The 24,430-nt window shown below is 51.5% G+C and overlaps 11 protein-coding genes across 11 annotated transcripts; 8 read left to right on the top strand and 3 right to left on the bottom strand.

The window, feature by feature from the left end:
- The first annotated feature begins 132 nt into the window (after positions 1-132).
- Positions 133-1,300, top strand: GLOTRDRAFT_135326 (vesicular-fusion protein SEC17). The gene is made up of 4 exons (XM_007862844.1): positions 133-439; positions 491-671; positions 725-899; positions 959-1,300. The coding sequence occupies exons 1-4, from the start codon at positions 163-165 to the stop codon at positions 1,196-1,198; spliced, it is 873 nt and encodes a 290-aa protein (XP_007861035.1). The 5' UTR covers positions 133-162; the 3' UTR covers positions 1,199-1,300.
- Positions 1,301-1,546: 246 nt separating this feature from the next.
- GLOTRDRAFT_135325 (uncharacterized protein) lies at positions 1,547-3,071 on the top strand. The gene is made up of 5 exons (XM_007862843.1): positions 1,547-1,965; positions 2,018-2,272; positions 2,321-2,509; positions 2,573-2,696; positions 2,749-3,071. The coding sequence occupies exons 1-5, from the start codon at positions 1,698-1,700 to the stop codon at positions 2,882-2,884; spliced, it is 972 nt and encodes a 323-aa protein (XP_007861034.1). The 5' UTR covers positions 1,547-1,697; the 3' UTR covers positions 2,885-3,071.
- A 226-nt stretch (positions 3,072-3,297) lies between these two features.
- Positions 3,298-6,162, top strand: GLOTRDRAFT_118837 (uncharacterized protein; the record flags this gene model as incomplete). The annotated part of the gene is made up of 17 exons (XM_007862842.1): positions 3,298-3,440; positions 3,516-3,570; positions 3,645-3,682; positions 3,743-3,822; positions 3,956-3,992; positions 4,047-4,068; positions 4,120-4,143; positions 4,199-4,234; positions 4,296-4,389; positions 4,441-4,537; positions 4,591-4,756; positions 4,806-4,865; positions 4,921-4,933; positions 4,987-5,000; positions 5,051-5,107; positions 5,162-5,253; positions 5,309-6,162. The coding sequence occupies 17 exons, from the start codon at positions 3,298-3,300 to the stop codon at positions 5,694-5,696; spliced, it is 1,416 nt and encodes a 471-aa protein (XP_007861033.1). The 3' UTR covers positions 5,697-6,162.
- Positions 5,846-9,679, bottom strand: GLOTRDRAFT_53071 (uncharacterized protein; the record flags this gene model as incomplete). Its single annotated transcript, XM_007862192.1, has 16 exons — positions 5,846-6,160; positions 6,222-6,464; positions 6,514-7,056; positions 7,134-7,274; positions 7,324-7,533; positions 7,581-7,782; positions 7,839-7,860; positions 7,914-7,937; positions 7,999-8,043; positions 8,101-8,132; positions 8,184-8,511; positions 8,565-8,730; positions 8,799-9,240; positions 9,291-9,348; positions 9,407-9,491; positions 9,542-9,679. Coding segments are annotated over 16 exons (2,994 nt in total), but the record flags the coding sequence as incomplete, so codon positions are not given.
- A 946-nt stretch (positions 9,680-10,625) lies between these two features.
- On the top strand, positions 10,626-12,189 carry GLOTRDRAFT_135322 (DUF947-domain-containing protein; the record flags this gene model as incomplete). Its single annotated transcript, XM_007862841.1, has 6 exons — positions 10,626-10,958; positions 11,008-11,023; positions 11,079-11,286; positions 11,335-11,401; positions 11,458-11,794; positions 11,850-12,189. The coding sequence occupies 6 exons, from the start codon at positions 10,626-10,628 to the stop codon at positions 12,089-12,091; spliced, it is 1,203 nt and encodes a 400-aa protein (XP_007861032.1). The 3' UTR covers positions 12,092-12,189.
- A 1,060-nt stretch (positions 12,190-13,249) lies between these two features.
- On the top strand, positions 13,250-14,974 carry GLOTRDRAFT_31418 (uncharacterized protein; the record flags this gene model as incomplete). The annotated part of the gene is made up of 7 exons (XM_007862060.1): positions 13,250-13,414; positions 13,468-13,707; positions 13,764-13,785; positions 13,842-13,913; positions 13,969-14,514; positions 14,569-14,748; positions 14,805-14,974. 7 exons carry the CDS (start codon positions 13,250-13,252, stop codon positions 14,972-14,974), a joined length of 1,395 nt encoding a protein of 464 aa, XP_007860251.1.
- A 1,105-nt stretch (positions 14,975-16,079) lies between these two features.
- On the top strand, positions 16,080-18,115 carry GLOTRDRAFT_109084 (uncharacterized protein). The gene is made up of 9 exons (XM_007862840.1): positions 16,080-16,174; positions 16,253-16,615; positions 16,672-16,701; positions 16,764-16,841; positions 16,901-16,921; positions 16,982-17,068; positions 17,120-17,179; positions 17,231-17,872; positions 17,932-18,115. Exons 2-9 carry the CDS (start codon positions 16,523-16,525, stop codon positions 17,980-17,982), a joined length of 1,062 nt encoding a protein of 353 aa, XP_007861031.1. The 5' UTR covers positions 16,080-16,174; positions 16,253-16,522; the 3' UTR covers positions 17,983-18,115.
- A 157-nt stretch (positions 18,116-18,272) lies between these two features.
- GLOTRDRAFT_68519 (uncharacterized protein) lies at positions 18,273-19,960 on the bottom strand (the record flags this gene model as incomplete). Its single annotated transcript, XM_007862839.1, has 6 exons — positions 18,273-18,482; positions 18,545-18,754; positions 18,813-19,104; positions 19,198-19,413; positions 19,495-19,773; positions 19,829-19,960. The coding sequence occupies 6 exons, from the start codon at positions 19,958-19,960 to the stop codon at positions 18,409-18,411; spliced, it is 1,203 nt and encodes a 400-aa protein (XP_007861030.1). The 3' UTR covers positions 18,273-18,408.
- Positions 19,961-20,558: 598 nt separating this feature from the next.
- On the top strand, positions 20,559-22,125 carry GLOTRDRAFT_135318 (peroxisome membrane protein). The gene is made up of 6 exons (XM_007862838.1): positions 20,559-20,726; positions 20,774-21,041; positions 21,091-21,467; positions 21,525-21,714; positions 21,770-21,876; positions 21,940-22,125. Exons 1-6 carry the CDS (start codon positions 20,588-20,590, stop codon positions 21,951-21,953), a joined length of 1,095 nt encoding a protein of 364 aa, XP_007861029.1. The 5' UTR covers positions 20,559-20,587; the 3' UTR covers positions 21,954-22,125.
- Positions 22,126-22,626: 501 nt separating this feature from the next.
- On the top strand, positions 22,627-23,072 carry GLOTRDRAFT_109082 (uncharacterized protein). The gene is made up of 3 exons (XM_007862837.1): positions 22,627-22,655; positions 22,712-22,745; positions 22,800-23,072. The coding sequence occupies exons 1-3, from the start codon at positions 22,653-22,655 to the stop codon at positions 22,997-22,999; spliced, it is 237 nt and encodes a 78-aa protein (XP_007861028.1). The 5' UTR covers positions 22,627-22,652; the 3' UTR covers positions 23,000-23,072.
- GLOTRDRAFT_53059 (NAD P-binding protein) lies at positions 23,052-24,219 on the bottom strand (the record flags this gene model as incomplete). The annotated part of the gene is made up of 6 exons (XM_007862191.1): positions 23,052-23,263; positions 23,322-23,512; positions 23,571-23,664; positions 23,730-23,846; positions 23,897-23,933; positions 23,983-24,219. The coding sequence occupies 6 exons, from the start codon at positions 24,217-24,219 to the stop codon at positions 23,154-23,156; spliced, it is 786 nt and encodes a 261-aa protein (XP_007860382.1). The 3' UTR covers positions 23,052-23,153.
- Positions 24,220-24,430: the final 211 nt, after the last annotated feature.

Raw genomic sequence — 24,430 nt, 5'->3', positions numbered from 1 at the left:
AACATCACGAATAGGTAGATAGGGCGTAGCTCCCCTCTTAAGTATGAGTGTACATGTTTGCCGGACACAGTGCTTGTATGTACTGCCACAGGAAGACTACCGAATATATCCGGACCGCCTGCGGGCCTCTTTACCAGTGACCTCATCGCGACTGTATCAACTATGCCCTCCAAGTCTCCCGCACAGTCTCTGTTAGAGAAGGCAGATAAGAAGGCGAATTCTTCGACCGGTTGGTTCTCGTCATCCACTACGAAATGGGAGGAAGCCGGGGATCTCTACCAGCAGGCCGCTAACGCATTCAAGATCGATAAACTGTTCAAGGAAGCTGGCGACGCGCATGCTCGGGAGGCGGAGTGCAGAGAGAACTGCAAGGAGGGTAACGAAGCCGCGAATGCGTGGTGGAATGCAGCTAAGGCGTATAAGAGAGTCAACCCTGAGCGTGAGTGAAGCAGCCGTCATGAGTTATAACTTGTATCAATTAGAAACATAGTGGCCATCCAGGCGTTAACCCAGACAATCACACATCTCACTCAAGGAGGGCGTTTCCGACAGGCTGCGGATAGGGAGAAGGAGATTGGTCAGATATACTTGCAAGAGCTGAATGATCTTCGGCGAGCTTGTGACAGCTTCGAGCGGGCAGGTGAATGGTACCAGCAAGAAGATGCCCAGGCGTAAGTTGCGATGCTCGCATAAACATCTGCTCGTGTTCTGATGTCTCACGCAGCACTGCGAACGCTTGCTTCAAGGACGCAGCAGACTTGCATGCCGACTTGGAGGAGTACCCCGCTGCTATAGCCCGCTATGAGCAGGTGGCAGATCATTCGCTGACATCGCAATTAACGAAGTATTCCGTCAAGGAGTACTGGCTGAGAGCAACCTTGTGCGCGCTCGCGATGGGGGTGAGGACGTTCCACCATTTACGGAGAACAAATTCACTGACAGGGATCTAATATAATAGGACTCCGTTGCGGCCAAGAGGAATGTGACACGATACAGTCAACTGGACACGACGTTCACCTCCACTCGCGAGGCTCGCTTCCTCAACGCGCTCATCGACGCGTTTGAGGCAGGCGATGAGCAGGCTTTCACTGCTGCGGTGGTTGATTTCGATCAAGTGACCCGGTTGGACAACTGGAAGACGGGTATCTTGCTCAAGATTAAGAGGCAGCTCCAGGAAGAAGGCAGCGGCCTCACTTAGTGCTCAACCCTCTTGGATTAAGATGCGCTATGATATGTACGATGTAGAGACTATGAGGTCTGTATCTTCGAGATTGGACATGACTGAATTCCCTATACTGGTCACTCATGGGTAATTGCTCTGTAAAACGCATGTATCCAGCGAAGGTAAGGTTTGCATTGAGCGCAACGATCCCCCAGTCTGTACTCAAGTCAGCTAGACAAGTGATATCCTTGAATGAGAATCGGCTGCAGCTGCAGTCAGGCAAGACTCTGCAATACTGGGTTAGTGTACATGTTCGGAGGCAGTTGCTGCCTCGATCAGGCATCTTAGCGAGCCACGTGGAGGGACGTGGAGGACCGATCCAAACTTGAAGCAGAATGTCCGCTGCTGAGTTGCCTCCTTTGACTCTCTGTATGTCCTGACAGCTCTCGCATATAAAAAGCCAGCGACCACGGTGGCTTCAGAACCACTGTCCTTTATTTCTTTGGCCGGCCAATTCTGTAAAAATCCTTAGCCAATGTCCTCCCTGGCACTCTGGCTCATTCACCAGCTTTATGCGTTCGTGACATTCATATCCGCCCTTCGCATCTCGTTCTCTCAGGTTACCCCCCAACCCCTCTCTGTACCCCGCCGACTCCTGCCGAATCATTTGGCCTTGCTTCTTGTCGTCGAACATGACGCGGTGGACGAGGACACGGTTGCTTGCTGTTTGCAGTCAGTGCGAGACGCTGCCTCATGGGCAAAAATAGCGGGTGTCCGACGCCTGACTGTCTACGAGCGTCAAAGTGAGTACATGTGTCAGGTTGTGTATTTCTCATGATACGAGGGCCTGCCCAGGTATCTTGACCAAAGAACTCCGAGAGCTGCAACAGACCTTGGATCTAGACGACGCGAGTGCTTGTGTGTCTGAATACGAAAGCTCAGATTCAGAATATGAATACCCCCTAACGCCTCCTCTCTCGGACGAGGGCGACTCGATGTCGCTCTCAGTGAAGAGTAGTGACCTGACCAAGCAACATTTTGGAATTATCACGCTACGGTTTCCGAAGGTGCACGAAAAGAAATCTTCGGTAAAACGCCGGCGAACCAAGCGTGAATCAGTCTTCTTTCCGCATGTGCTATCTACTAATACAGATGCAGACTCGGAAGAGACAACCTCGACAAGTCCGTTCACCCTTGACTTGTTGTCTTCGGCCTCTTCGAAAGCCTCCATTGCTGCTACGGCTCGCGCCATTATGCGACGCCTAAAGGATGCCGGAAGCCAAGACTTTGAGATCCCTGAGGATAAAGCTAAGCTTTCGATTGAGGATATAAACTCTATATTGGAAGGTCTGTGCCTATAGGTACTTGTGTCGTACTGGTTCACTTGCGTTAACTACGTAAACAATCTAGGTCCCCAGGGCTTCCCAGCTCCGGATCTCATAATGGTCCATTACGTTTCTCAACCTACGCAGGACCCGGCACCTCTAGAGCTATACGGATTTCCTCCATGGCAAATACGCCTGACTGAAATCTCGTAAGTTGCTCCAAGTTCTACCAATGGGCGGCGCCTCTGATGTGTCCGGCAGTCATAATAGACATCAACGGCGAAATTGGAATCCCTTCAAAAGCAGAACCCGGACTACCCCTTCTGCTTTGACCGAACTGGACTTCAGAAGAGCTTTAGACGAATATGCTCTTGCCGAGATGCGTTTCGGCAAGTAGCTATTCTCACATCTATCATAGATAGCTGTGGCTTTAGAGAGCCTAACACAAACCGGACCTTCTTACATCTCGGATATTGTACTTATCGGTAATCTTTGTTTATAATAAATGTACTCGAGGAGGTTCAGGTTGTATGAAATGTACCTGTTGGGGGGGTAGTCCAGAAGCTGGACACAAGCTGGACAGGCGCTGGTTTCAAATATGTAGCATGTTCCATCTACGTCCGACGAGATCGTGCCTACCGGTTTCCCCTACCTCCGCTAGTATGAAGCAGAGCTGAGAACATGATATCATGATGAGGGCAATGGCCACTGCCTCCCGCACTGACGTATAACATAACCGCAGAACCGCTGTACTGGGTGCCATAATACCCGCGGTACTACTAGTATACTGCACGTCGACTAAGCTTGAGGATGTCCGTTATTCCAAACCCTGACCAGAAGGCCAGCATAGACCGATCGCAATCTCCTCGGAGGACCCTGACGGACCCCGAGGCCGCAGAAAACCCTCGTTGGACTTCCAGAATCAAGAAACGTATTATCGTTTGCTGCGATGGGTAAGGACATCTTTCGAAAGCTTTAAGGCATTATACGACAGGCTGACTTGAGGCTGCGGGTCCTTAACTTGAAAGGACTTGGCAGGATGGGATCATAGTGGAACAGAGATGGAAGTACACAAACATCCTGGTATGTCCTACACGCCGGATGACACTACGAACTTCGAACAAAAGCGATCGATCTTACCTGCCGCATGTGCGTAGCGACTTGCTAGGATGTTCAACCACCAAGATGAGCGCTTGTATGTACTCTTCGGAACCGACAGGTACCAGATCTAATTTGAAACCCGTCTTGTCAACAGCCAGCCTCCAATCCCTCAGATAGTGTTCTATCAGTCCGGAATAGGCAGCGCCAAGAACTGGTACGCGGAACTCGTGGAAGGTGGGTTAACACACCGCAGCCATCTACTCTATACGGGTCCAGCTGACGTGTACATTCGTAGGACCGACTGGCTCGTCATTAGGTCCTTCGCTTCGAGTTTTATAACGTGCACCTCACTGACCGTGGTATGTAGGTGATAAGGTGCAGGAGGCTTATGCCTTCATTGCGCAGTATGTATCATTTAAGCTGTTGTAATGAGCACAGAAGTGACGTCTTATTGTCAGCAATTATCAACCTGGCGACGAGGTAGGCTATTGCCCCCCTCAAGGTGTATTCCATTTGACTTTGGTGCCCTAGATATTCCTGTTTGGGTTTTCTAGAGTGAGTCACGCCCATGCGGATATGATGGGACGCGAATTACTCACCAGCACTCAAGGGTGCCTATACTGCACGCATGGTGGCATCTCTAATTGTAAGTCGTTGGACATGACTTCATTATCATGTCTGTCAGTGGCTTACCGTCTTTGTTACAGGGGGAAATCGGCGTCCTTGATCGGACCGACATGGATGTATTTGCGGATCTCTTCATCGCGTATCAGAAGCGTTCTAAGAGCCAGGATGACAAGGGTGTGCATAGTCAATCCGCAGCCTGTAGCTTACGCTTAACAGACATCGTAGAGAAGGCAGAGTGCGATAGGATTCTTGCGCCGTGGATACAGAAAGATTCTCCTGGTAAAAGGAGAGCAGATTCAGACCAGGACACATTTTCTATCAAGTGAGCATATTCGAGCTATCTGCCACACTGATCGATTGGTTGAGCCGCGTCAGATCCGTTGGAGTTTTCGATACCGTAGGATCCGTCGGATTACCCGAAGAGTTGACCATACACTCCAAGGAAGTGAAGAAATTGTATGGCTTCAGTGACGCGAAGCTAGGGGAGCATATAGAACGAGCTTATCAAGCCTTAGCTTTGAATGAAACACGGGCGGACTTCGTACGGCGATCCACCACTCTCCACCGAAATTAGCCTGATCTTATTCTAGAACTGCTCCAAATTCGAGCAGACTGAAGGCGGACGCCGGAAGAAACAGATACTAAAACAGGTACGAAAGAACGGGCAGGGTCGTATGCACCTTGACTGATCCAACTATAATGCAGTGCTGGTTTACGGGTAAGCAGACGAGTCTCCGACAGAAATTGCAGTATCTTGACGTCAAAACCCAGGGTCTCATTCAGATGTAAGGATACTCAGATGCTCTCGATATGTTACCTGACGGAAGTTTTCTAGATAGGCGGCGGTTTCAAAGAGCACGATTTGTCGGATCTCACTCTTACATGGATGGCGGTAAGATTTCAGATACAGCGCACGCTAGTTATCTCGCTGACAGCTCAGTGTCAGGCGAATATCGGCGACATGGTGTCCCTGGATCCGAACTACTTGTCATCCCTACCGGATCCAGTTGCCCCTTGGGGCCAACAGCGGCCTCACAAGTGTGTCTTATACACCTTGTGTTGAATTCGCAGGCGCTGATGCAGTCTCCTTTAGTCCCACCACTGGTATATTCATGCTTGCTGATACCATTCAACGTCAATATCCCACTTCAACTAATGAAGTCACCCATGAGCACATCCACCCTTCAGTGCTGGAACAGAAGTCCCTTCTTCCTGCCCTGAGGGCAGATATTGAGCAGCATCCAGAGCTCATCGCTGAGCTCATGCCACTGGAAGAGGAGATGAGACAGAACTGGCCTTACCACTTCGACAAGCACAGTGCCCCTGTGCAAGCAGCCGCGACAGTGTCCCCGAAGTCGGGCATCATAGGAGAGCTTCTCGAGAAAGGCACGAAACTCGGTATTGAACAGTTGAAGAAGTTTTCTGAAGACAGTAGCATGGCTGCAGTGGGGAAGGAGATCCTCAATCACTTACAACACTGATGATCACACCCCAGTTCGTTCTTCATCCCGGAAATCGCGCCTGCGATGTAAGTAGGAATTCCTGTAACTTAACAGTACATTGATGTACATTGAGCGTGTGTACGGGTATCATATCATGAGTCGTGAGGTATCTTAGCATCATCTTGTCCATCCATCAGAACATATCGTCCGTTCTCCAACTGAACGTCTAAAGACAGCCCCCTGGAAGGAGTGCCCGCCCTCCAAAGCGGCGTGATCCCGAACCAGGCGCCCAACTTGGATGTCCAAGACCTGTGTGCTCGCCGTTTCCGGAGAGGATCACCCAGAATACCCTCCCATCTATACACTGGCCGTGCACGAATGGAAGAGTCGTCATGATCTGTGCCACCCCCCGTCCCTAAAGTAGATGGTCCTGTCAAGGTCTGCAAATCAAGTTCCTCCATGTCTAACTCGGATTGATCATTGCCAATATGAAACCATATGACCTGTCGGTCGACTCTGGGCATGAGTTCGCAGCGAAAGTTCCAAGTGGCGAGGCATGCGCACCTTGCTCGATCCTTTGAAGACTATCTCATTCATACGAAGATAAATCTTGTTGAGGAATCCTGAATCAAAGAAATCATTCCACTTTGGTGGATTGTGTAGAAGACCTCTCTGCCTGAGGAAAGTCTCCAAAGCAGGCCTGGGTAAAGGGGTGTATGCGAGAGATGTGGGGTAATGGGGATTGAAGTCGGAGGCATGCAATTCAAGAAGGGTAATAGTGTCATGGTTCCTGCGCCAGATATCGTCCTGCAATCGGATTTAGCTCAAGCTGGATCTGCCCGCATGAACCACTGACCCAAAAGATGTACCACCAAGTGGCCAACTCCGACGTAGAGACCACTTCCATCCGCTCCCAATTGGTTTGGAAGACGATCTCGCTACCAGCCATAAGTTCCCGTACACGCAAGTCCCGCTCATACTCGAAGGAGCTTTCCGCGAGAACAACAGGATCTCGGGGTTGATCATATACGTAGGACAAGAACCTGTAACTGAGAACGTGTGATTTGTACTGACATTCCTGCTTAAAATGTTCCCTGTAATGATGCAGGGCAGCCTCGAGAGATGAAAGTCGGTAAGGGATAAGCTCTCGGTTGAGGGCGAGGAAACGAGCCAAGGGTTGGGTAAGGTCGTAATCATCATTTAAGCCGATGATGCTACCATCGACTTTCAGCCTCTTGCCATAGGTCAATTCCACGTCGAAGCCACTTCCGAACTGAAACCCTTGCCACAGTAGGCGACCGCGATGTTTTAGACGCAAGAGGCAGGTCTGGTATTTGACCGATTTGCGCGCCTGGTAACGCCTGCCTCTAAAACACCACGGGGTATGGGCGCCCACGAGCTACACTTCCGAGTCAGACAAGGACACCAGACGGTGCAATGCAAACTCGCCTGGACATGTTCGTAAGGCCAGATAACACGTTGCCCATCTAATGCCCTGAGAGCCATCCTAATCTCCCGTTTCCGCTGCACATGGATGCTGGAGTTCTGTCGGACATATTCTTCAAGTTCACCAACGCTGCGCAAAACCGCCAAAGGGCCATCGTCGTAGCGCAAAACCTGCATCTCACGTCAGATCCGGCTTGACGTGATGGCGAGAAACACAGACCACCGTCGGCGGAAAGGGTATCCACCATGCGTTGCCAAAGAACTTCGAGACGTCCGAGAAGGGACTTTCCCCGGGAGCTTGCCAGTAACAATCAGGGCCTACATAATGCTGCTGGATCTCCTTCTGAAGGTATTGAAACCATTCATGGTCGGGCCCACAGGTCAACGCCAACCCTTTGTTGTATGCGAGGGATCCGACTTCTCTTAATATCTTCAAGGCAATTATAAACAAGTCGAATCATAGAAATGCTAGGATACCTTCAGATTTTCCACGTGTCTTTCGCTCGGAGAACCTTTAAAATCCAATAGATATGGCCCATATTCTAGGTCGTCCGCTTGAGCGAATACCATTCTTTGTTCTTTGGGTATCGCACATTCAGCGCTAGTGAGCAGAAGAGTTGAGATGGCTTCCTGCCAGATCCTACGCTTGGCGTGAATTGAACCTGGCGATACGTCGATACTAATGTTTCCATGATTAGCCGTGCAAGGCATGCAGACATCGTCTCATGTACTAACCGAGGGGAGAATACATCAATGCCTTGTTCAGGGCGGTCAATGACGTTTGCGAAGAGAAAATCACAAGTGACTCACTGAAATCAATTCGTCGTGTCAGTCCTGTTAAACGGGGCCATTGGGTCAGCCAGCATAGGAATGCAGGATCAGGAAACCTTCTTACGTTTCATAAATCGTCTCATGAAGCCCATGCTAATGATAGCAAAATCTGCGACAACGCGTGAGCGTCGGTCTATTGACTACAGCAGCGGCTAAGGCAACGAACAAAAACTCAGTCCATACGTTGTGATATATACGCTGCACTGCTGTGTCAGCTTTTTCGTATGACACTAGGGACATGCAACTCACATATAGAGAACCGCTCCATTAAGGATACTTGCCCCAGGCACATTGATAGCCACGAGGAGCGCGGTGGTTGCAGTCAGTACGTAGTTGAGACGTGAAACCCATTCGCTGGCATTATTGACGGGATCTAAAAAAGGCGCGAAAAAGCACTGTATAAAAAAGAAGGCAATGGCTATAACGACGAGTAAGATCTGTCTTGCGATGGCAACCCTGTCGTGATCAAGGGACCGGAAGAAACAGTTGCTGGGGTCTATAACGGCGACGATGAGAAGAGTGCTGAGCTTCGCAAATAAGTAGATGGCTTCGTATGTCTCATAATTACGACGGAAACCTGGCCAATTATTAGGACATCAACTATGAAAAAGTATGTTCGAAAGTTCTTACCGTTGTAGAGGAAGGCGAGAGGGCCACGATCTCGAGAAAGCAGTCTTTGGTATTCTCTATCCATATCACTTTGACTTCGGCGTCTGCCCAGTTCCGTATATGGATCGACCAAAGGAACCGTCCTCTTGATAACTTGCCGTAGCAGAATAGGGAACCATATAGTGAACTATGAATGTGCATTCAATGTCCTTGTTCTATATGGATACTGATGAATAGCGTGACAACGGTACTTACCACGGCTAGTGTCATTAGTGCGAGGATTAACACGATTGGAGCCCAGTTGACCTCATTGCGACGCATTGTTGTAGTCCAGCAGAAATCCAAAGGATCACGGTATTCGTCTGAGGGCCCTAAGGGGGCGATGGTTGGAGGATTGGTGGTCGCATTGGTGTACGGGTTAGGCACAACCCAAAGGTCATCAGACCAGACCAAAACATGAATTGCCATGGTGCTTAGCGGCAAGTATATCACGGTCAAGATGAACGTAATGATTACAAGGCCCCATCCTGACGACGTATTTGGAGGTCGTTGAAGGCCTTCTTGGAGACGAATATCACAGTCTCTAGTGAATCGCCAAAAGAGGAATATGAGAATCCCAGCGATGGTCATGAATATAATAAGGAATATAAGTCCTTCGAGCAACGTAGACGTAAAGTTTAGAGCGAGGACATTTGGTCTGCAAACTGTTTATCACCGGTATGCATCTCCAAAGACCTGGTATCTTACATTGTGCCAAGAAATAATTGACGCCAAGAGTTAGCGAGCTCTTCACCGCGTCGCGGGACTGCAATCCGCTGGTGTCAGCACCGTAAACTTCATAACGCGGAGCATAGGATTTGTACCTAGAGTACTCAAGAGCAGCGCAAATACCTGTACGGTGTTCATGAGCCCTTGCAAACTGTAGAATGTAGCCAGTGCACTAGAACCCTGTAATGCCTGGTCAGCGATGTGACGGTGTGGGGAGAGGGACAACTGACCGTGAAACCTAACACGAGATTAACGACAGTAGACAAGATAGTCGAGCGGTCTCTCCAGCCGGGTAGCACTCGAGAATTATCCTCCAGGTCCTCCAACGTCTTCCCTGACGCCGCCAATAAATCCATCGGCGGAAACATGGGTATCTTTTTTCCTTTCCCCTTCCCTAGGGCTGCGGGGATAGAAGTAAAAGAGGCTTTTGGCAGACTGGATAGGTACTCGTCGAGCTCGGGCAGATATAGAGGTGGTGCAGCGCGAGAGAATACCGCAGAAGCAGTTACCGGTTTGTGTGATCCTGATCGGGGCACCCTTCGATGAGGAGACCTTGACGCGGCAGGCGAAGTCTTGGATACTACTGCGCTCGTCGATGCGACAAGAGTAGACATTGACTCGCCGCTCTTCGAATCGAAGTCAGCAAGCGGATGAGACTCTGGTACCTTCGGCAACCCAGGGTCCACGAGAGTTGACCACATGCGAGGTAGGAGCGCGCGAGACTCGGGCTCATCACCCGCATAGCCATCATAACGCGTACGGGAGGCCAACCAGTTACGCACACGCGAGGAAAGCAGCGTAGCGTCACCGCGGCGAGCGTCATTGAAGGAGTTATCCAGTTCGTCAGTTACATCTCTGCTAGATAGTTCGTCTACAGCATCTCTGTTCCGCATTTTCTCCTCGCCAATATCATGCTTCGTCCGCCTGGAAGCGGATAGAGAAGTTGACGGAGGTTGAATAAACCTCGCAGGACTGGTAGGCGGACCCGGCGCAAGTGGTTGCTTCGACGCTCGCGTATTGAACCGCGAGGTGTCGCGCTCCCTGGCCCGCGCCGTAGCGTGTGTCTCAGTCGTCGAGCTCGACTCGTAAAGCCCTATGAGGTCCTTGACAGCCATGAGAGCAGCAGCCAGAGGGCATTATGGGGATCGTGATGGTGAAGCGGGCAAGCCTGACAGGGGTTGGTTCACCCAAATACAGACGAAATCCCACGCCTGCTAGCGACGCACGTGCGTCTGCGATCATACGCTTTTATCACTCAGGCTAGGAAAGACATCCTCTGATCTGCTGCTTTCTGCTATTCCGGCTGCAACAAACATGCCCCGACGCCCACGACCTGCGAGTAGGCGCGTTGCCACAGTAGCCCTGAGCAAGCCAGCGCATCAGAAGTCCGTTGTTCGCGAGTCTTCGCGTCCGGAATACGACTCATCCGTGCGTTCTCAAGAGTCCGAGGCTGAACCGAGCGGGTCTGAGGACGAGGACAGCGATTCAGTAGCCTCGGAAGGCATCACTGACGACTATGAAGAGGGTGATCTGGATGCTCCCCGTGTTGCACAATGGGTCGATGAGGAGGAAGTAGACGCTTTAGCTGGAGAGACAAGCGAAGACGAAGGGATGGTCGAAGAGGCGCCGGATGATGTGCATGCTATGGTATTTGCCAATCTTTACCCAATCGGTGATTTACTCAAATGTGGCCTAGAAATCAATACAAAATGGTTGGCTTGTCCATAGCAGGATTCACTGCACACGCTGACAGACGAAGTGTTCTAGATTTGTCATCCCTACCGTTCGGAACTTTGCGCAAAGCGCAACAGAAACTGGCACAAGCCCAACCTGCTTCAGATTCCGACTATGACTCGGATGATACAGATGGCTCGCCTCCTCCGGTTCGTCTTAATCGCAAGGAGAACAGAGACGAGGAAGTACCTGAGGCAATCAGGAAGCCAAAAGAGCGGCCCAAGCGCTCCAGCAAACATGCGTATGTGTGCACCGCTCTAGTTCATTATACTGACTCAACTGGTGATAGGCCAACTGAGGTGTCTTCCAAACGACCCGTTACCCGACGAAGGACTGTAGTGGAAGTAAAGAAAGTGGTATGGAGCTCGAGTTCGTCACCTAATCTAGAACTGCATTCATATCGGGGCAATAGGAAGCAAGGGACCCTCGTTTCTTGCCTCTGGCAGGTGAATTCGATCCGAGCAAATTCCGGCAACAGTACGGCTTTCTGTCCGAGTTGCATCAGACAGAGTTGAAGACTTTACGCGATGACCTCAAGCGTGCACGGAAGTTGCTCGCGTCATCCCCCAGGGACTTCAGGGAGGAGCGGTCTCGCGAAGTGGACAGACTTGAGCGGGCAGTAAAGAGGGCGGAGAGCGCAGTCAACAAAGACAGGAGAGAGGAAGTAGAGCACGCCGCCCTTCAGAGGGTGAAGCAAGAAGAGAAACAGAAGCAGAAGCAAGGGAAGGGTGCCTGGTTCATGAAACCTTGTAGGCTGTCCCTCCTCTGGCCGCAACCAAAGACATTGCTAACATAGTCCAACAGCGCGAAAGAAGGAGTTGCTGACCAAGGCTCGCTATGAGGCACTTGCTTCCAGTGGAGGTGGTCTCGCCGTCAAGAAGGCCATCGAGAAGAAGCAGAGAAAGATCAGCCAAAAGGAAAAGAAGTCAAGACCGTTTGCTCCCCGGAGGACTGATGGCGAGACCCATCGTGCAGATAACAAGCGCACTGGGGCCCCCGGTTCCAGCGAGGCTCAGCAGCGTGCCAAACGACAGAGAACGGGGTAGGTTGGGACATCTTTTCATGATGATGTTGAACATGTAGGCATGTTGCTGTACAGGTAGAATTACGATAATAATAATGGTGGGGTGTGTTCGCATCGCGCGCGTCCAAAAGTTATGAGGGAATACGAGACTTTGTATTGGAGCAGTACTGGTATGTAAATACTGAGCGTGGGAACCGGAACCAAAGTAGAGAGGTAGCCTCCAGAACGAAATGCGGATGAGTTATTCTGCATTCGATGATCAACGTCTGCTCCTTTTCATGGCACGGTGAGTTGTGCACGCCGTATTGCCTTCCGCAGGGCAATACCACTGTACTCCCGACAACGCGTGCTGGCATTTTCCGCTTCCCTGATCGCCATGTCCTTCGAGCTGGGTGTTGTTCGGTCTCCTGGTCCCGATCGCACAGACTTGACATCCGTCGATGAACGGCATGCTGTCGTGGCCAAGGACTTTGCTCTGCATGCAGAGCCTTCCGAAGAAGGTTCAGATATCTATAGAGGTGACCCCCCACGCCGACCCGCTACGCCTGACGCCGACTCCGTATCCACCACGTCTACTGCCTCCAGTAGCTCCTCGGACAGTTCCCTGATTGGGCGGAGACTAGGTGCCATTGCTGCTGTGGTAGAGCATGCTATCGCAAGATGGGCTCGAAATAATCCCTCCGTCTCCTCCACCGCGTCCTCCATCTCATCGGCGTCATCCGTGCGCACAGGACCGAAGTCCCTGTCCAGACGACGCAGACGGAGGCCTAGCCTGGCAACTCTGACTAGCAATCTGCAGTCAGAGCGCGAGGTCGCTGCTCGCATCAAGGCTCGCGAAGAATCACGTTACACAGCTCGTGAATTCACTCTGTATCTGCCTAAATCTCTCTCGAGTGGTCTTGGCATCTCAGACGCGAGAGAGAAAGCTACGAAACGGCCTGTGCCCGAAAGAGTAGCACGGACGACGTCTCTTCCTATTGTCCTTCATCATCTCGAAGCCGCGCTGAAGAGATCCACGAAAGTTCAAAGACATTATGAGCGCATTGCCGCACCTCGTCCAAGGGCTGAGACTACGAGAAACGGCGGTAGTATCCTCCCCCACCATGACTATATGATCCCAAATGACCTTGATCCGAAGTCTCGTCCCTCGTCTTTCCCGGATTTGACTGTCTTGCATTTAATGAAGAAAGGAAAACGGAAGGAAAACGGAGTCGATCCAGGGCGTACTACCCCTTCTTCCGGTACATCGACACCTGCCAGCAAAGCTCGCCAGGTCTTTCCCCAGAGGGCATGGTGGCTGGATGTGGCCAGCCCAACGTGGGAAGATATGAAAGCTATTGGGCAGGTAATGCGATGACTGCTTGCGAGATGCAAACTCCGTCTAATATCATCGCTTAGCTTTTGCATATTCATCCTCTAACTCTAGAAGATATATTACAACAAGATCCTCGGGAGAAACTCGAACTGTTCCCAAAACTTGGTTACTATTTTATCGTATTTAAAGCCCTAGAAAGTGTCAAGACGCAAGAACGCTTCTTCCGCTCCCAACTCAATGGCGATACGTATTTTCCTCAAGATGAAGGCTTCGTCGGCGAAGCTATGGTGTATCTAGTAGTCTTCCGAGAAGGTGTTATTTCTGTAAGTGGTCAGCATCGCACGTAACTATACGATTCTCAGTTGTTTCCCTGTTCCAGTTTCACTATTCGGATATCTCAGGTTACTACCCGTTGATTTAATTAGACTACTTATAAATCCTGCTAACATATCTGCAGAGCATACTGATCGCGTTCGAAATAAATTGCTATTAATGGATGAAGATGTCAACGTATCCAACGCCTCTTCCGGTAGGTGCCACTAACTCTTTTACGACTGCTTCTTCTCATCTGTATAATATCCCAGATTGGATTGCACACGGCATCCTGGACTCCATTGTCGATTCTTTCTTCCCGTTTCAAGAAGGAATAGAGATGGAGATTGCAGCAATTGAAGACCTCGTATTCTCTGATAACCATTTGCGGCTTAAGGAGAGTCCTTTGCCAGAGGTGGTAACTCCCAACTTCCAGATGCCGGAGAAGCCATCAGACGCTCATCCTAAGGACGAAGAGAAGCGACTCGCACCCGCGGAACGCACGCGGACCCGCTTTGCCGATCCCACACCTACCATTCCTCTGCTGGTGCGGCGGCTGAGACGAGCCATCCGGTCGAGGATTCTTCCCAAAGCCCAGATCTCCACCGAAACCAAGTCCGCGATGTCGAGCACTGCGATGACGTTGCGTCGGATGGCGAAGGCTCGGAGACTCTTGACAACGTCCACACGTCTGCTGAGTACTAAGCATGAGGTGGTAGCTCAGATCAAAAAGCGTCTATTGAATGAAGGTGCGCTACCGAAGGGGACCGGTGCGGGCGACGAAATCGAGGTGGCGATGTACATGGGCGACGTGCAAGGTACGCACACCCCTTGGTTTCGCTGGATATGGCTGTAAACGGTTACGGTTGCAGATCATATCTTGACTCTGCAGCATTCCCTGGTACATTATGAACGTATACTCAGCCAGCTTCATCCCACATATTTATCACAACTTCGTGTCTCTGTCTCAACAACCAAGCAAGGAAGTGATAAGGCCATCATGGTTCTTTCAATCGTCAGTATAGCGGTTTTATGCTGCCAGGCAGTGATAGGTACGTCGTTATCAAAGAAGAATTGTATTGTCGCCTCTCTGAGCGAACACTCCAAGGTTGTTTCTCGATGAACGTTACAGTACCTACTAATGGACAAGAACCTGGATACCCGTATAATATGTTCTACGTCGTCCTCTCAATCGCCGTGGTTGCCTTATGCCTGTACGGCTGTCTCGTCCGGTATTGGTGGGTGCGATCGAAAAGGAGACGAACTACTATGCTGTAGTGCCGAAGTGATGAGTTGTGCATTAGAGTTCTGCCTGGTGATTCGACGGATTTACTGATATGTCGCGACATTGATATCCGCCATACCTATAGGACCCTCTTCGTCGTTGCCGTCGACTCTCGTAGAGCCGTCATGGACACCGAATGTATCCGTAGAATACCATAATGACGAAATTTGGGAAGGAGGAAGCCGTACGATGCAGAGGACCCGGCCGGCTGACACAAAGTCCACGTAGCCCTATAGCCCATGGCCCATAGCCCATTTGTCATCGGGCTACATAGACTTCGTAACTTCTTAGCCCTGTCTGGGGTAGGACAGCAAGCCGGCTTGCTGGCCCCCTCGGGGCCTCTCGGGCGCTCGCAAGCGAGCCCTTTGATCGTCACAGAACATGGAGCGAGAGCGGTGAATGTGGCGGGTATATATACTGATGCTCATTCCGACGCGCTGCACGTCGTTCGACCCCCTCGCGCATGTAGGTACAGTGTTAATATGTTATATAGTACCTATAAAATACGTATAGTACTGGTCAATGAAAACATTTAACAATGAAACTGCAATCAGTAGCTCACGCCCACTTCGAAGTTAACAAGTTGTGTAGTACTAATAGTGTTGCCGCTGTCACGTATGAATCCAGAAAACTTCAGACGGTTGTAGACCCGTTAGGGTGCGCGATTAATACTCTGCTAAGCGCGAGACCTGTATGCCACATACGCGACAAGCTGCAGATTCCAGATTCCATCCTGTATCGTTTATCGAGTCCATTATCCTTCAATACATAAATAGGTCTTGCAGTACAGTCAATTTGTATGGGTAAAAATAGTCTACAGCGCCCTACGTCGTCTATGAGGGCGTCGAATGCACCTCGCGCAACAGTATATATACACTGCGGGACCCTTCGGCCTTGTCACATAGCTCCGGGCCATAGACGTAACGGACTCCCATAGCCCGTCCACTTTTGTCTTCATAGCCCCGTGGCCCGGGGCTACGGACTCGTAGCCTCATAGCCCTATAGCCCTCCGAGGGCCATGGACCAGGGCTATAGGGCTAGGCTATAGGGCTACGTGGACTTTCTGTCAGTCGGCCGTGCGTTCTCGTACGATGCGCCATCGCTGCAACAGCTCCGCTCACGAAAACGTTTCGGACGGGACAAGCGACTGAAGCGACCACGTAAATGAAAGAAGCACTCGGTTACCGTATTTGGTATGTTGTCAAGTTCATCCCTCACTTCCGTTTGTCAAAGTCTCCAACGGTTAAGCTTCACTGACCCTTCGTCGTCAGGGTGCGCTAAAACATACCCCACAGCGAACATCTAAGGTGTTGGAGTTCTTCCAGCAACGTTATGTCAGACGGACATCCGCTGCGTTTCGAGGGACTCACGCATCATAGACAGAAACCGCATATAAGCCTCAGTGGTATCCAGTCTTTTCCTCAGAAATATCCCCCCAGTCGTTCCTCAGTCGTCTCGGTCTGGTATCGAACGTCACTCGCAGTGTCTTCTGTACCACCGACAGTTCGTTCTTTATCATATCCTCGCTCTCGTTTTACACAATGTTGTTCACCGTAACTCCTGCTGTCCTGGCTGCTGTAGCCGTGGGTCTCGACTTTGCGTATGCTGCCCCCGTCGCGGGACACCCTGCACTTGTGCGCCATCTCTTACTCGCTGGTTCTATCTGCCGTTGATTATATCCTACCTGCAGGGCCTCGTTGCTCGCAACATAGCTTCGAAGGTAATGTCGTCGGCATACTGTTCAGCCGCGACGTCGTCAGCTCAGCCAATTCATGTCCACAGTCCGCTGATGTCGTGCTAAAGAGCGAATCACCACCGACGGCAACCTCTTTCTCCATCTCTCCCTCTGAGACGTCCGAGGTAAATTTCATCTCGCGTGGTAGCATTGTGGCCCGATTCTCACCACGACCCCTACTTAGATCGCTTCCGCGGTGTCTTCCGTAAGTTAACGAGCTCTCCCATCCTTGCGCCGTATGATCCCCTCTGACGGAGCTAGACAGGTCTCGCCCTCTCTTCCTTCATCTTCAGTGATCGCCAACGCGTCATCTGTAGTAGTCTCAGCCACCCGTGCTCCAGTGGCGGTAGTGGTAAGAAATATATTCCCTTTCTCGTTCCTCCATTTGATCTGAAATTTGCAGTCGAGCGTGTCTTCGCAAGCCTCGTCAAGCGCTGTTCCAATTAGTAGCGCTACCCCGCAGGTGGGTTGTAACTTCGCCATGTTGTAGACATCCGTTGACGGCCTTTCGCAGTTCCAGACCCGTGACGAGGGTCTAGTGTCGGGTGTCGTGGACACTGTAGGGGAAGTCACTGGGCCAGTGTTATCTGCTGCTGGCGGTGTTGTGGGCGGCGTTGCCTCCACTGTTGACGATGTCACTGGCCTCCGTGCCCGAGGCGATAGTCCTGTTGCTCCTGTGACTGACGTCGTCAACGGTGTCGTTAGCACAGTAGAGGGCATTGCTGCTCCTGTTGTCTCGACTGTGGAGGGTGCAACTGGGCTTCAAGTTCGGGACGACGGCCTCCTGGCTCCCGTTACGAACGTCGTAGATGGTGTCGTCAACACTGTCGAGGGTGTTGCTTCCCCGATAGTCTCGACTGTGGAGGGGGCAACTGGTCTCGGCGCAAGAGGTGACAGCCCCTTGGCACCGGTGACGAACGTCGTTAATGGCGTAGTTAAGACCGTTGAGGGTGTGGCTGCTCCTGTGGTTAACACTGTAGAGGGTACGACTGGACTGCAGGTTCGCCAGGCTAACACTACGGAGTCTACGGACCCCATTTCTGGCGTCGTCGACGGTGTTGTTGGAACTGTTGAAGGCGTGGCGGCACCTGTAGTTTCAGCAGTCGGTGGTGTAGTTGGCGGTGTGGTTAGCACCGTAGAGGGCGTCGCTGGATCGGTGAGTATGCCCTTGGTGCTTTGAGTGCCGTCTCGTGCTTATGTCTTCCATCCATATAGGCACTCTCAGGTACTGTTAAGCGAGACGATGCGGATGGGTTCTGTGACTGAGCGGCGGCGCTGCGCGTCTATACCCCTTGTATCGTCTGTAAGATACCCGTAACTCGCTATAATGCGTAGATCCCCTTCATTTGGCCGATGATCAGATGATGTTTGACCTCTAATCTAGTAAATTGACTTCTTGCACTATTTTGAATTGTCTGAATTTTACTCCCATGACGGAGAACAAGGAGGTATGCATTTGCCAATGTGTGTACGCTTTCTGCACTGCGTATACGGTTCAAGTCAACGACATGAGTCAACTTCGATGTCCTGATCATCAAGCTTTAGTGTCATTTGTTCTGGTATTCCACATCCAAGCCATCCCTGAACAGTGACTCAAGCAAGTTTGAGTGGGGCTTCGCACATATTAGTATATGTATATGCTCGGTATAACTCGTGCTATTAGAAGGATCAGTCTGACGATTGGGAACGACATTATAGATTCTGCTGAACCCTCTTGCGATCGCAGAGGTCAACAACGCGCTTTGACTCCTCTATCACGGCGTTCACTGTAAATATCCATTAGGTGTGCCAAGACGTCCACGAACTACCAGCGCGAGATGGGACATACCAGTCGACTGATACTGGGTTTGTTTATCTTGCAAAGCATCATAATTCGATTGGATGCGGTCCTCCAGGCCACGCATGATGTCTTCGCTCAGCCGTAGTCGCTCTACTTCGCGCTGCAATCTGGCTAGGCCATCGGAGATATGTTGCCGTAAGCCCCTGATTTCACCGATCTGGACTCGATAGGATGCCTTGATTTCCTCGACTTCATTACCTACACAGCCCAGCACCATGTTAACATGGAGTAAGGAGTAGACCTGGGGCTTACTGACCTGTGCCTTCTAGCGCAGCTATCGCGTCCTCGTACTTAGCGACCTGATCAAGCCAGTCACGGTCCATGGCCCACGCAACGGTCTTGACGCTGCCATTACTGAACCTGTTGAGGGCATTAGCCGACTTCAGGCTGCTCCGACGCCGGGGGATGTTGGGACGTGGTGGAAGATCTTGATTCAAAGGCGCCGCAATGTCTACGGGAATAGGCTCTCCGAGAGGGTTCGGGATTTCAGGCACTGGCATTTGGGTCGTCTCTGGTTCGGGCATCCGGTCTACTTCTGGTTCTGGCATCTGGAGAATGTCCGGTGCAGGTGCGGTAGACGGATCGGCCGGGTTTAGTTCCTCATGCAGGTACGGATGGGGTAAAGGCGACGGAGAACGTACGGGGATCCTTTCTGGTGAAGCGACTCGTGGAGGTAACGGAGTTGGCTCCCTTTCGGGTTCAGAGTAGCCAGGTCCGGGAGGACGAGTATCTTCTTCGACGTAACTCAGGTTGGTAGAGACAGGCCGCGGCGTACCCATCCGGTAAGAGTAGCGAACAGATGAACGCTGTGACCTTGGGACAGTTCTTGAGACCGATACATGGGACGTGGGCCGACTCTGAGAGGCGCGTCGTCGACGACACATATCACAATCACAGGACGGTTTAGCACGCGTCTCCTGGATCGATGAAGGACGCACGGGTGGAGCATCATCCTCTACAGGAATCCGTTCCTCCTTAAACCACTTCTCCAGCTCTTTCAACCTGAAATCGGGAGGAGCTTGGACGGTCTTGAATGTGACCGACTGCTTTGGCGGTGACACGCGGGCCAGCCTCATACATTTGCGGATCATGCGATCCTTGAGATGTCGCATCCTCATGATGAGCTCCCAATTGGCGGATGTGCCCTTGGCAAGTTCCGCCTGTTCTCGCCGGATGAGATTGGCATAGAGTAGAGCTGTCCTTGGAGGGAGTAGAACCTGAAGAACGATATTCGTCGTAGACATGACTCGAGACTATAGGGCATGTCGTTACCTTGAGTTCGTTGGGGGTATCCGTGCACTGCAGGTAGCGCCACCCGGTCCTTGTATTGCCCTCCAAAGGTTCGAGCTGTCCCCTGACAGGGCTCGTCTGGAGGTAGTTTCCGGGTATGCCCTGCCTGCTCATAGCGATGTCCGTCGGAGAGCGTGGTTGTCAAAGGTAAGAGGCAAGCAGGATCAGAGTGCGTGTTGTCTAATAAACGTCCGCGAGGCCCCGAGCTCGAGGCATTGTTCTGCAAGGAGCCCTTACATACTGGGTCGACAAAAAGGGCAATCAAGGCGGGCACGTTCCAGTGCTTGAAGTCGTCGGATCAGACCTGCTCGCTACTCGTGTAACACGAGGCAGACTGCGACGCAACATCGAAGTAATCACGTCCAGGATCGAGTCTCTTTCAAATATTTGCGGTGACTATGAGTGACTATAGGCGGACTTATCGGCACGCGCACGCGAGTAAATTAACTCTGTCGATCCTACCCTTTGGAGCCCTTAGGCCTGTACCGCACATCGGTGCTTCGCGCTCTTGTATGTTTATTCTGAATCGAGAGGCGAGTGCGTCTATAAATTTGAACAGGTGGTCCCAATCGTAATAAACGCAATGGATTACAGTTAGCCACGCATCCACGGTTTGTGGCATGACGGTGGCGTGAGAATTTCAACAGGGGAAATCACATTGCACGGCACACCTTGCCCCGCATACCGATCCTCTGGAGGCACTTGTACTCTCGGGGGAGGTGCTACTCTGCCTCGCTGCCCATGTCATCCGCCATTGCTCGCTACGAGTCATTTCTGATTCACAATGTCTCTACCATCTCAAGCGTTGAATCGACCATAAGGTCACTCTCGTGGTTCCTGCCAGGGAGGTTCAAAGATGCTGAGCTGGCCTCAGAAGCTCGTTAGTAGCGTTCGCTGTTCCGCTCTCATTGTCTAACACGGGTGTAGTCGTGTCTTTGCTCAATACATTGAGTTTATACCATGACACCTTGCTGTCTCGCATCATCCATAACGATCCCAAATATCGACCTCTCATCCCTTCTTCACTACACTCACGCTACACCCGTGCATGGTCTGACCGGGACAACCGATACAAATGGGCGGCGAGAGCTCTGGAGCTAATACGATTTGTGGAGCTTGTTATTGAGATGGGCTTGAAGCGAAAGGCATCAGCCAAGAACAAATGGCGGGGAATAGTTCTGTTGGAATCCATCAAGTAAGCCCCAGTAACGGAGATTGGTCCAGGATTCACAGTTTCTGTCCAGAGCTGTTTTGCGTCTCGTTCTGCTTCGGATCACCCGAAGACCACTGGTCACGCCCCCAATACCGGAGAGGGAATTCGACCCATCGACACTACCGCCCTCCAACACGTCCTCTCCTACCCTTGCCCCTTCGTCTCCTCGGTCCTCATCTCCCATCTCTACCCCGGATCATCTCAAGAACAACCATACCGCTTTGCCGCCTCACACCCTCCTTACTACCCCACCCCCGCTTTCGATGCCTTCCCCTGTAGAAGATTATCTGCTCCCTAAGGCCCTCACCATTTCAGCGGTAAAGACCCCGACAGCGTTGATGAAGACTCTCTCAAGCCCGAAAGACTGGCTTGCTGAAGTCATCTATGCCATTCGACCGCTGATTTATGGTAATGTCCCAATCATCGGTCATATGCGATTTCTCACTCACATCCTTCCCTGACTAGCGGTTCTGCTGTCCAGAGACCCCCACTCTAATCAGCCATTTATGACTTCCATCATGATTGAAATCCTGTCGCGAAATCTCCGGCGTACGCCGTCGCCATCCTCAGAACTTGAACGTGCGGAATACGCGCGGAGAGACAGGCATATCCTGTGGTACCTGCTCCGCGGGTCGATATGGAGGGAATTCACTAGGTATATTGTGTGGTACCGGTTCACCTGATTATTACTGACTATTCCTTTCTTCCAGGCCCAAGCTGGAGACCTTCGTGGATAAAACGGCTAATATTCCGTTGCTGAACTTGTTCGGCTCTGTAGTGCAAGCTTGGATTCCCTTGATTAATGAGTACTATTATTGTAAGTGATCTATTGATTATCACTGAACTCAAGCTGATCATCCCTATTCCTCACGACGGGCAGATACCGCTCCTTGAAGTCTGGTTCCTATCTGGCTCCCTGGGTAGGGTGTTACGGGTTAGAGGGTTGATGTAGCAGTGGTGTTTTGCTCGTGTCGGCTCATGCGACGCTCGTCAGCTACTGTATAATGGGCCACTTGGTCGAAGGTTCTTCTTCCATGTCATCGTTACTTGCACTATACAACTGCTTCCATCTGATATATTTATTGATTTTTTCCCCCGGGCCGGAGCCTTCGCGGTATTCTTGTCATGGAACGATGTGTTCCTTAAATCCAGGATACCCTCACTGCTGCAGGGTGTGCAGTTCACTATCACTATGGCCACTTCACCGACGATCCCAGATTTGCGTCGCGTCGTCACTGCGCATGATAGCAGAGGATCTACTATCATACAAAGCGATACAGGAATCCCATCCCAGGTAAAACACTTTCTCAATGCCTAAAGATCCTACTAAGAGCACTCCATGTTGCAAGGCGTTGGGTGGCAATGAAGGCCTGAGAGTTGGCACTATATGGGCGTCCGCTCCTATCCCTGGCAAAGACAATAATCTTGAGTGCGTCGGGTTTTAATCCCCCTACATTCGCATTGCTCAACCCGGCTGCTCGCGGGCCGCCATAAAGCGAGGATGGCGTCGTCCGGTATGTAGGAAACGGCCTGGTGGTCCCAAACGGCGCAGGCTTCCGTTACACCGATCTCGGGCCAGGAGCAGCTACGCCGATGGTGAGGGCTGGCATGATATCGCGGATTCGTTCCTTAACTCATGATATCCGGTGCAGCACAGGTCAAGCTCAGTTGACTACAACATCCTCAGTATGCACCTTCCGCTCATTGATATATCGCACCCGTGCTCAGTATGTCTTCTAGTCCAAGGCGAGCTGACGCTTGTCTTGGAGGACGGAGCGGAGACGCATCTCAAGAACCCCGGAGACGTCGTCATTCAGAAGGGCACGAATCATCTCTGGCGCAACCCGAGCAGTGGCTGGGCTCGATGGGTGACCGTGATTATCGATGCAGAACCTGCGATTGTCAACGGAGAGCCTCTGGCGGATGTGTTGCCCCTATAAGCGAGGTCATGCGCGAGCTGTCCGAACGGGCCGGATATCTCTACGGTCCTGCACAGGAAATGTACACTTCATTGCTTCTGGTATTTGCACAGCTAACTTACAATCTACGAATCTACACTGTATGGTCAGGTCGGATCCACCGACGGTGGTCGGTTTACTGTAAGTTCACGAATAAGCCTCCGTCCACCAACAAGGACGCGCCCGTCACATATTTCGCGAGATCGCTCGCTAGGAATACTGCTGGACCGGCGATATCGTCGGGGGCTAACGGGTATCATCAGCAGCAGGTCACACTTGGAGCTACCAGGTCCCTCGGACTCACCGCCAAGTCTTCCAAGACATGTTCTCTTGATCATGCCCTCACGCTTCGCGGCGTCCGAGAGGTCCTCCTTGTTTATATCAGTAGCGATAGTGCCAGGAAGGATGGCGTTGGCTCTGATATTGTAAGGTCCGAGTGCGACTGCGCAACTCTGCATTAAGGAAAGGATGCCGGCCTTCGTGGGCGTATAGTGTCTGGATTCACGAAATCAGGTCTACGTGGCCGCATAATTTCATGGTCTGTGACACATACACCTGCTGGCCGCCGCCTACGAGCGCGGAGATGGAGGATATGCCGATGATCGAGCCACCCTGGGGCGTTTGCTCTTTCATCTGGTTGGCTACTCCTGATAGAGAATGTTATGTATGATGTCAAGGCTGATCCCAAGGGTTTAAGTTATTGGGTACTCACTCTGTGTAATGTAGAATGAGCCATCCAGATTGACTTGTCGCGTTCTCTCCCAGACGGAATGAGGCATAGACAAGAAGTCCCAGAACGGGCATATTCCAGCATTGCTGATCAGGACGTCTGTACAAACGGTCAATAATGAAACTCTTGACGGGAAAAGTGGGGCGTACCTATACGTCCAAATGATTTTACGCCTTCTTCAACAACCTGCAGGTCGCGTTAGATGTGAATGTCAGAGTGCAGACAAAGGCCATACGTTCTTGGAGGTCTCGGGGTCCGCGATATCGCCCGGGACAGCCACAACTTTCGTGCTCGGGTTGACGGCCTCTATCTCCTGCTTCAGTGACTGTATCTCGTCCTGTGTATCCTTGTCCCCATAATAGTGCAGAATGAGACCGCCAGCACCATGTTTTGCGCACTCGAGAGCGCAGCCGCGTCCAATGCCTCTGGAGGCGCCGGTTATGCAGACGACTTTCCCCGGGAGCAGCGACATTCTACCGACAGCGACAGAAATGCCGTGCAATTGCGGCTATCTTTCGAATCGCAGCAGGCCATCTCAGCCTGAAATAAAGAGCAGGGGAAGCCGGCGAAGCTGCAGCTTGTCTGAATTCCTCGTGATCACGAGTTGTGGCAAGGAGGTGCGGGCCGCAAACGCCGGTGGCCTGCTTGTCACAGGGACTGAGCAAGGACAACCATTCCGGTCC

This window comes from Gloeophyllum trabeum (genome assembly GCF_000344685.1).
Source record: "Gloeophyllum trabeum ATCC 11539 unplaced genomic scaffold GLOTRscaffold_00001, whole genome shotgun sequence".
NCBI lineage: Eukaryota > Fungi > Basidiomycota > Agaricomycetes > Gloeophyllales > Gloeophyllaceae > Gloeophyllum > Gloeophyllum trabeum.
The sequence above is the reverse complement of the archived record's forward strand: the minus strand, read 5'-3'. Positions and strand labels throughout refer to the sequence as shown.

Bases quoted from the DNA above. Each gene is read 5' to 3' on its own strand.
- GLOTRDRAFT_109084 (XM_007862840.1), top strand. From the start codon at position 16,523: ATGTTGTTCACCGTAACTCCTGCTGTCCTGGCTGCTGTAGCCGTGGGT. The intron at 16,842-16,900 runs GTAAATTTCATC...ACCCCTACTTAG, and splicing joins CTCCCTCTGAGACGTCCGAG to ATCGCTTCCGCGGTGTCTTC. The intron at 17,180-17,230 runs GTGGGTTGTAAC...GGCCTTTCGCAG, and splicing joins TTAGTAGCGCTACCCCGCAG to TTCCAGACCCGTGACGAGGG.
- GLOTRDRAFT_135326 (XM_007862844.1), top strand. From the start codon at position 163: ATGCCCTCCAAGTCTCCCGCACAGTCTCTGTTAGAGAAGGCAGATAAG. The intron at 440-490 runs GTGAGTGAAGCA...TTAGAAACATAG, and splicing joins TAAGAGAGTCAACCCTGAGC to TGGCCATCCAGGCGTTAACC. The intron at 672-724 runs GTAAGTTGCGAT...TGTCTCACGCAG, and splicing joins CAGCAAGAAGATGCCCAGGC to CACTGCGAACGCTTGCTTCA.
- GLOTRDRAFT_135318 (XM_007862838.1), top strand. From the start codon at position 20,588: ATGTCATCCGCCATTGCTCGCTACGAGTCATTTCTGATTCACAATGTC. The intron at 21,042-21,090 runs GTAAGCCCCAGT...GTTTCTGTCCAG, and splicing joins GTTCTGTTGGAATCCATCAA to AGCTGTTTTGCGTCTCGTTC. The intron at 21,715-21,769 runs GTATATTGTGTG...CCTTTCTTCCAG, and splicing joins ATATGGAGGGAATTCACTAG to GCCCAAGCTGGAGACCTTCG.
- GLOTRDRAFT_109082 (XM_007862837.1), top strand. The intron at 22,746-22,799 runs GTATGCACCTTC...TATGTCTTCTAG, and splicing joins AGTTGACTACAACATCCTCA to TCCAAGGCGAGCTGACGCTT.
- GLOTRDRAFT_135325 (XM_007862843.1), top strand. From the start codon at position 1,698: ATGTCCTCCCTGGCACTCTGGCTCATTCACCAGCTTTATGCGTTCGTG. The intron at 1,966-2,017 runs GTGAGTACATGT...GGGCCTGCCCAG, and splicing joins GACTGTCTACGAGCGTCAAA to GTATCTTGACCAAAGAACTC. The intron at 2,510-2,572 runs GTCTGTGCCTAT...TAAACAATCTAG, and splicing joins TATAAACTCTATATTGGAAG to GTCCCCAGGGCTTCCCAGCT.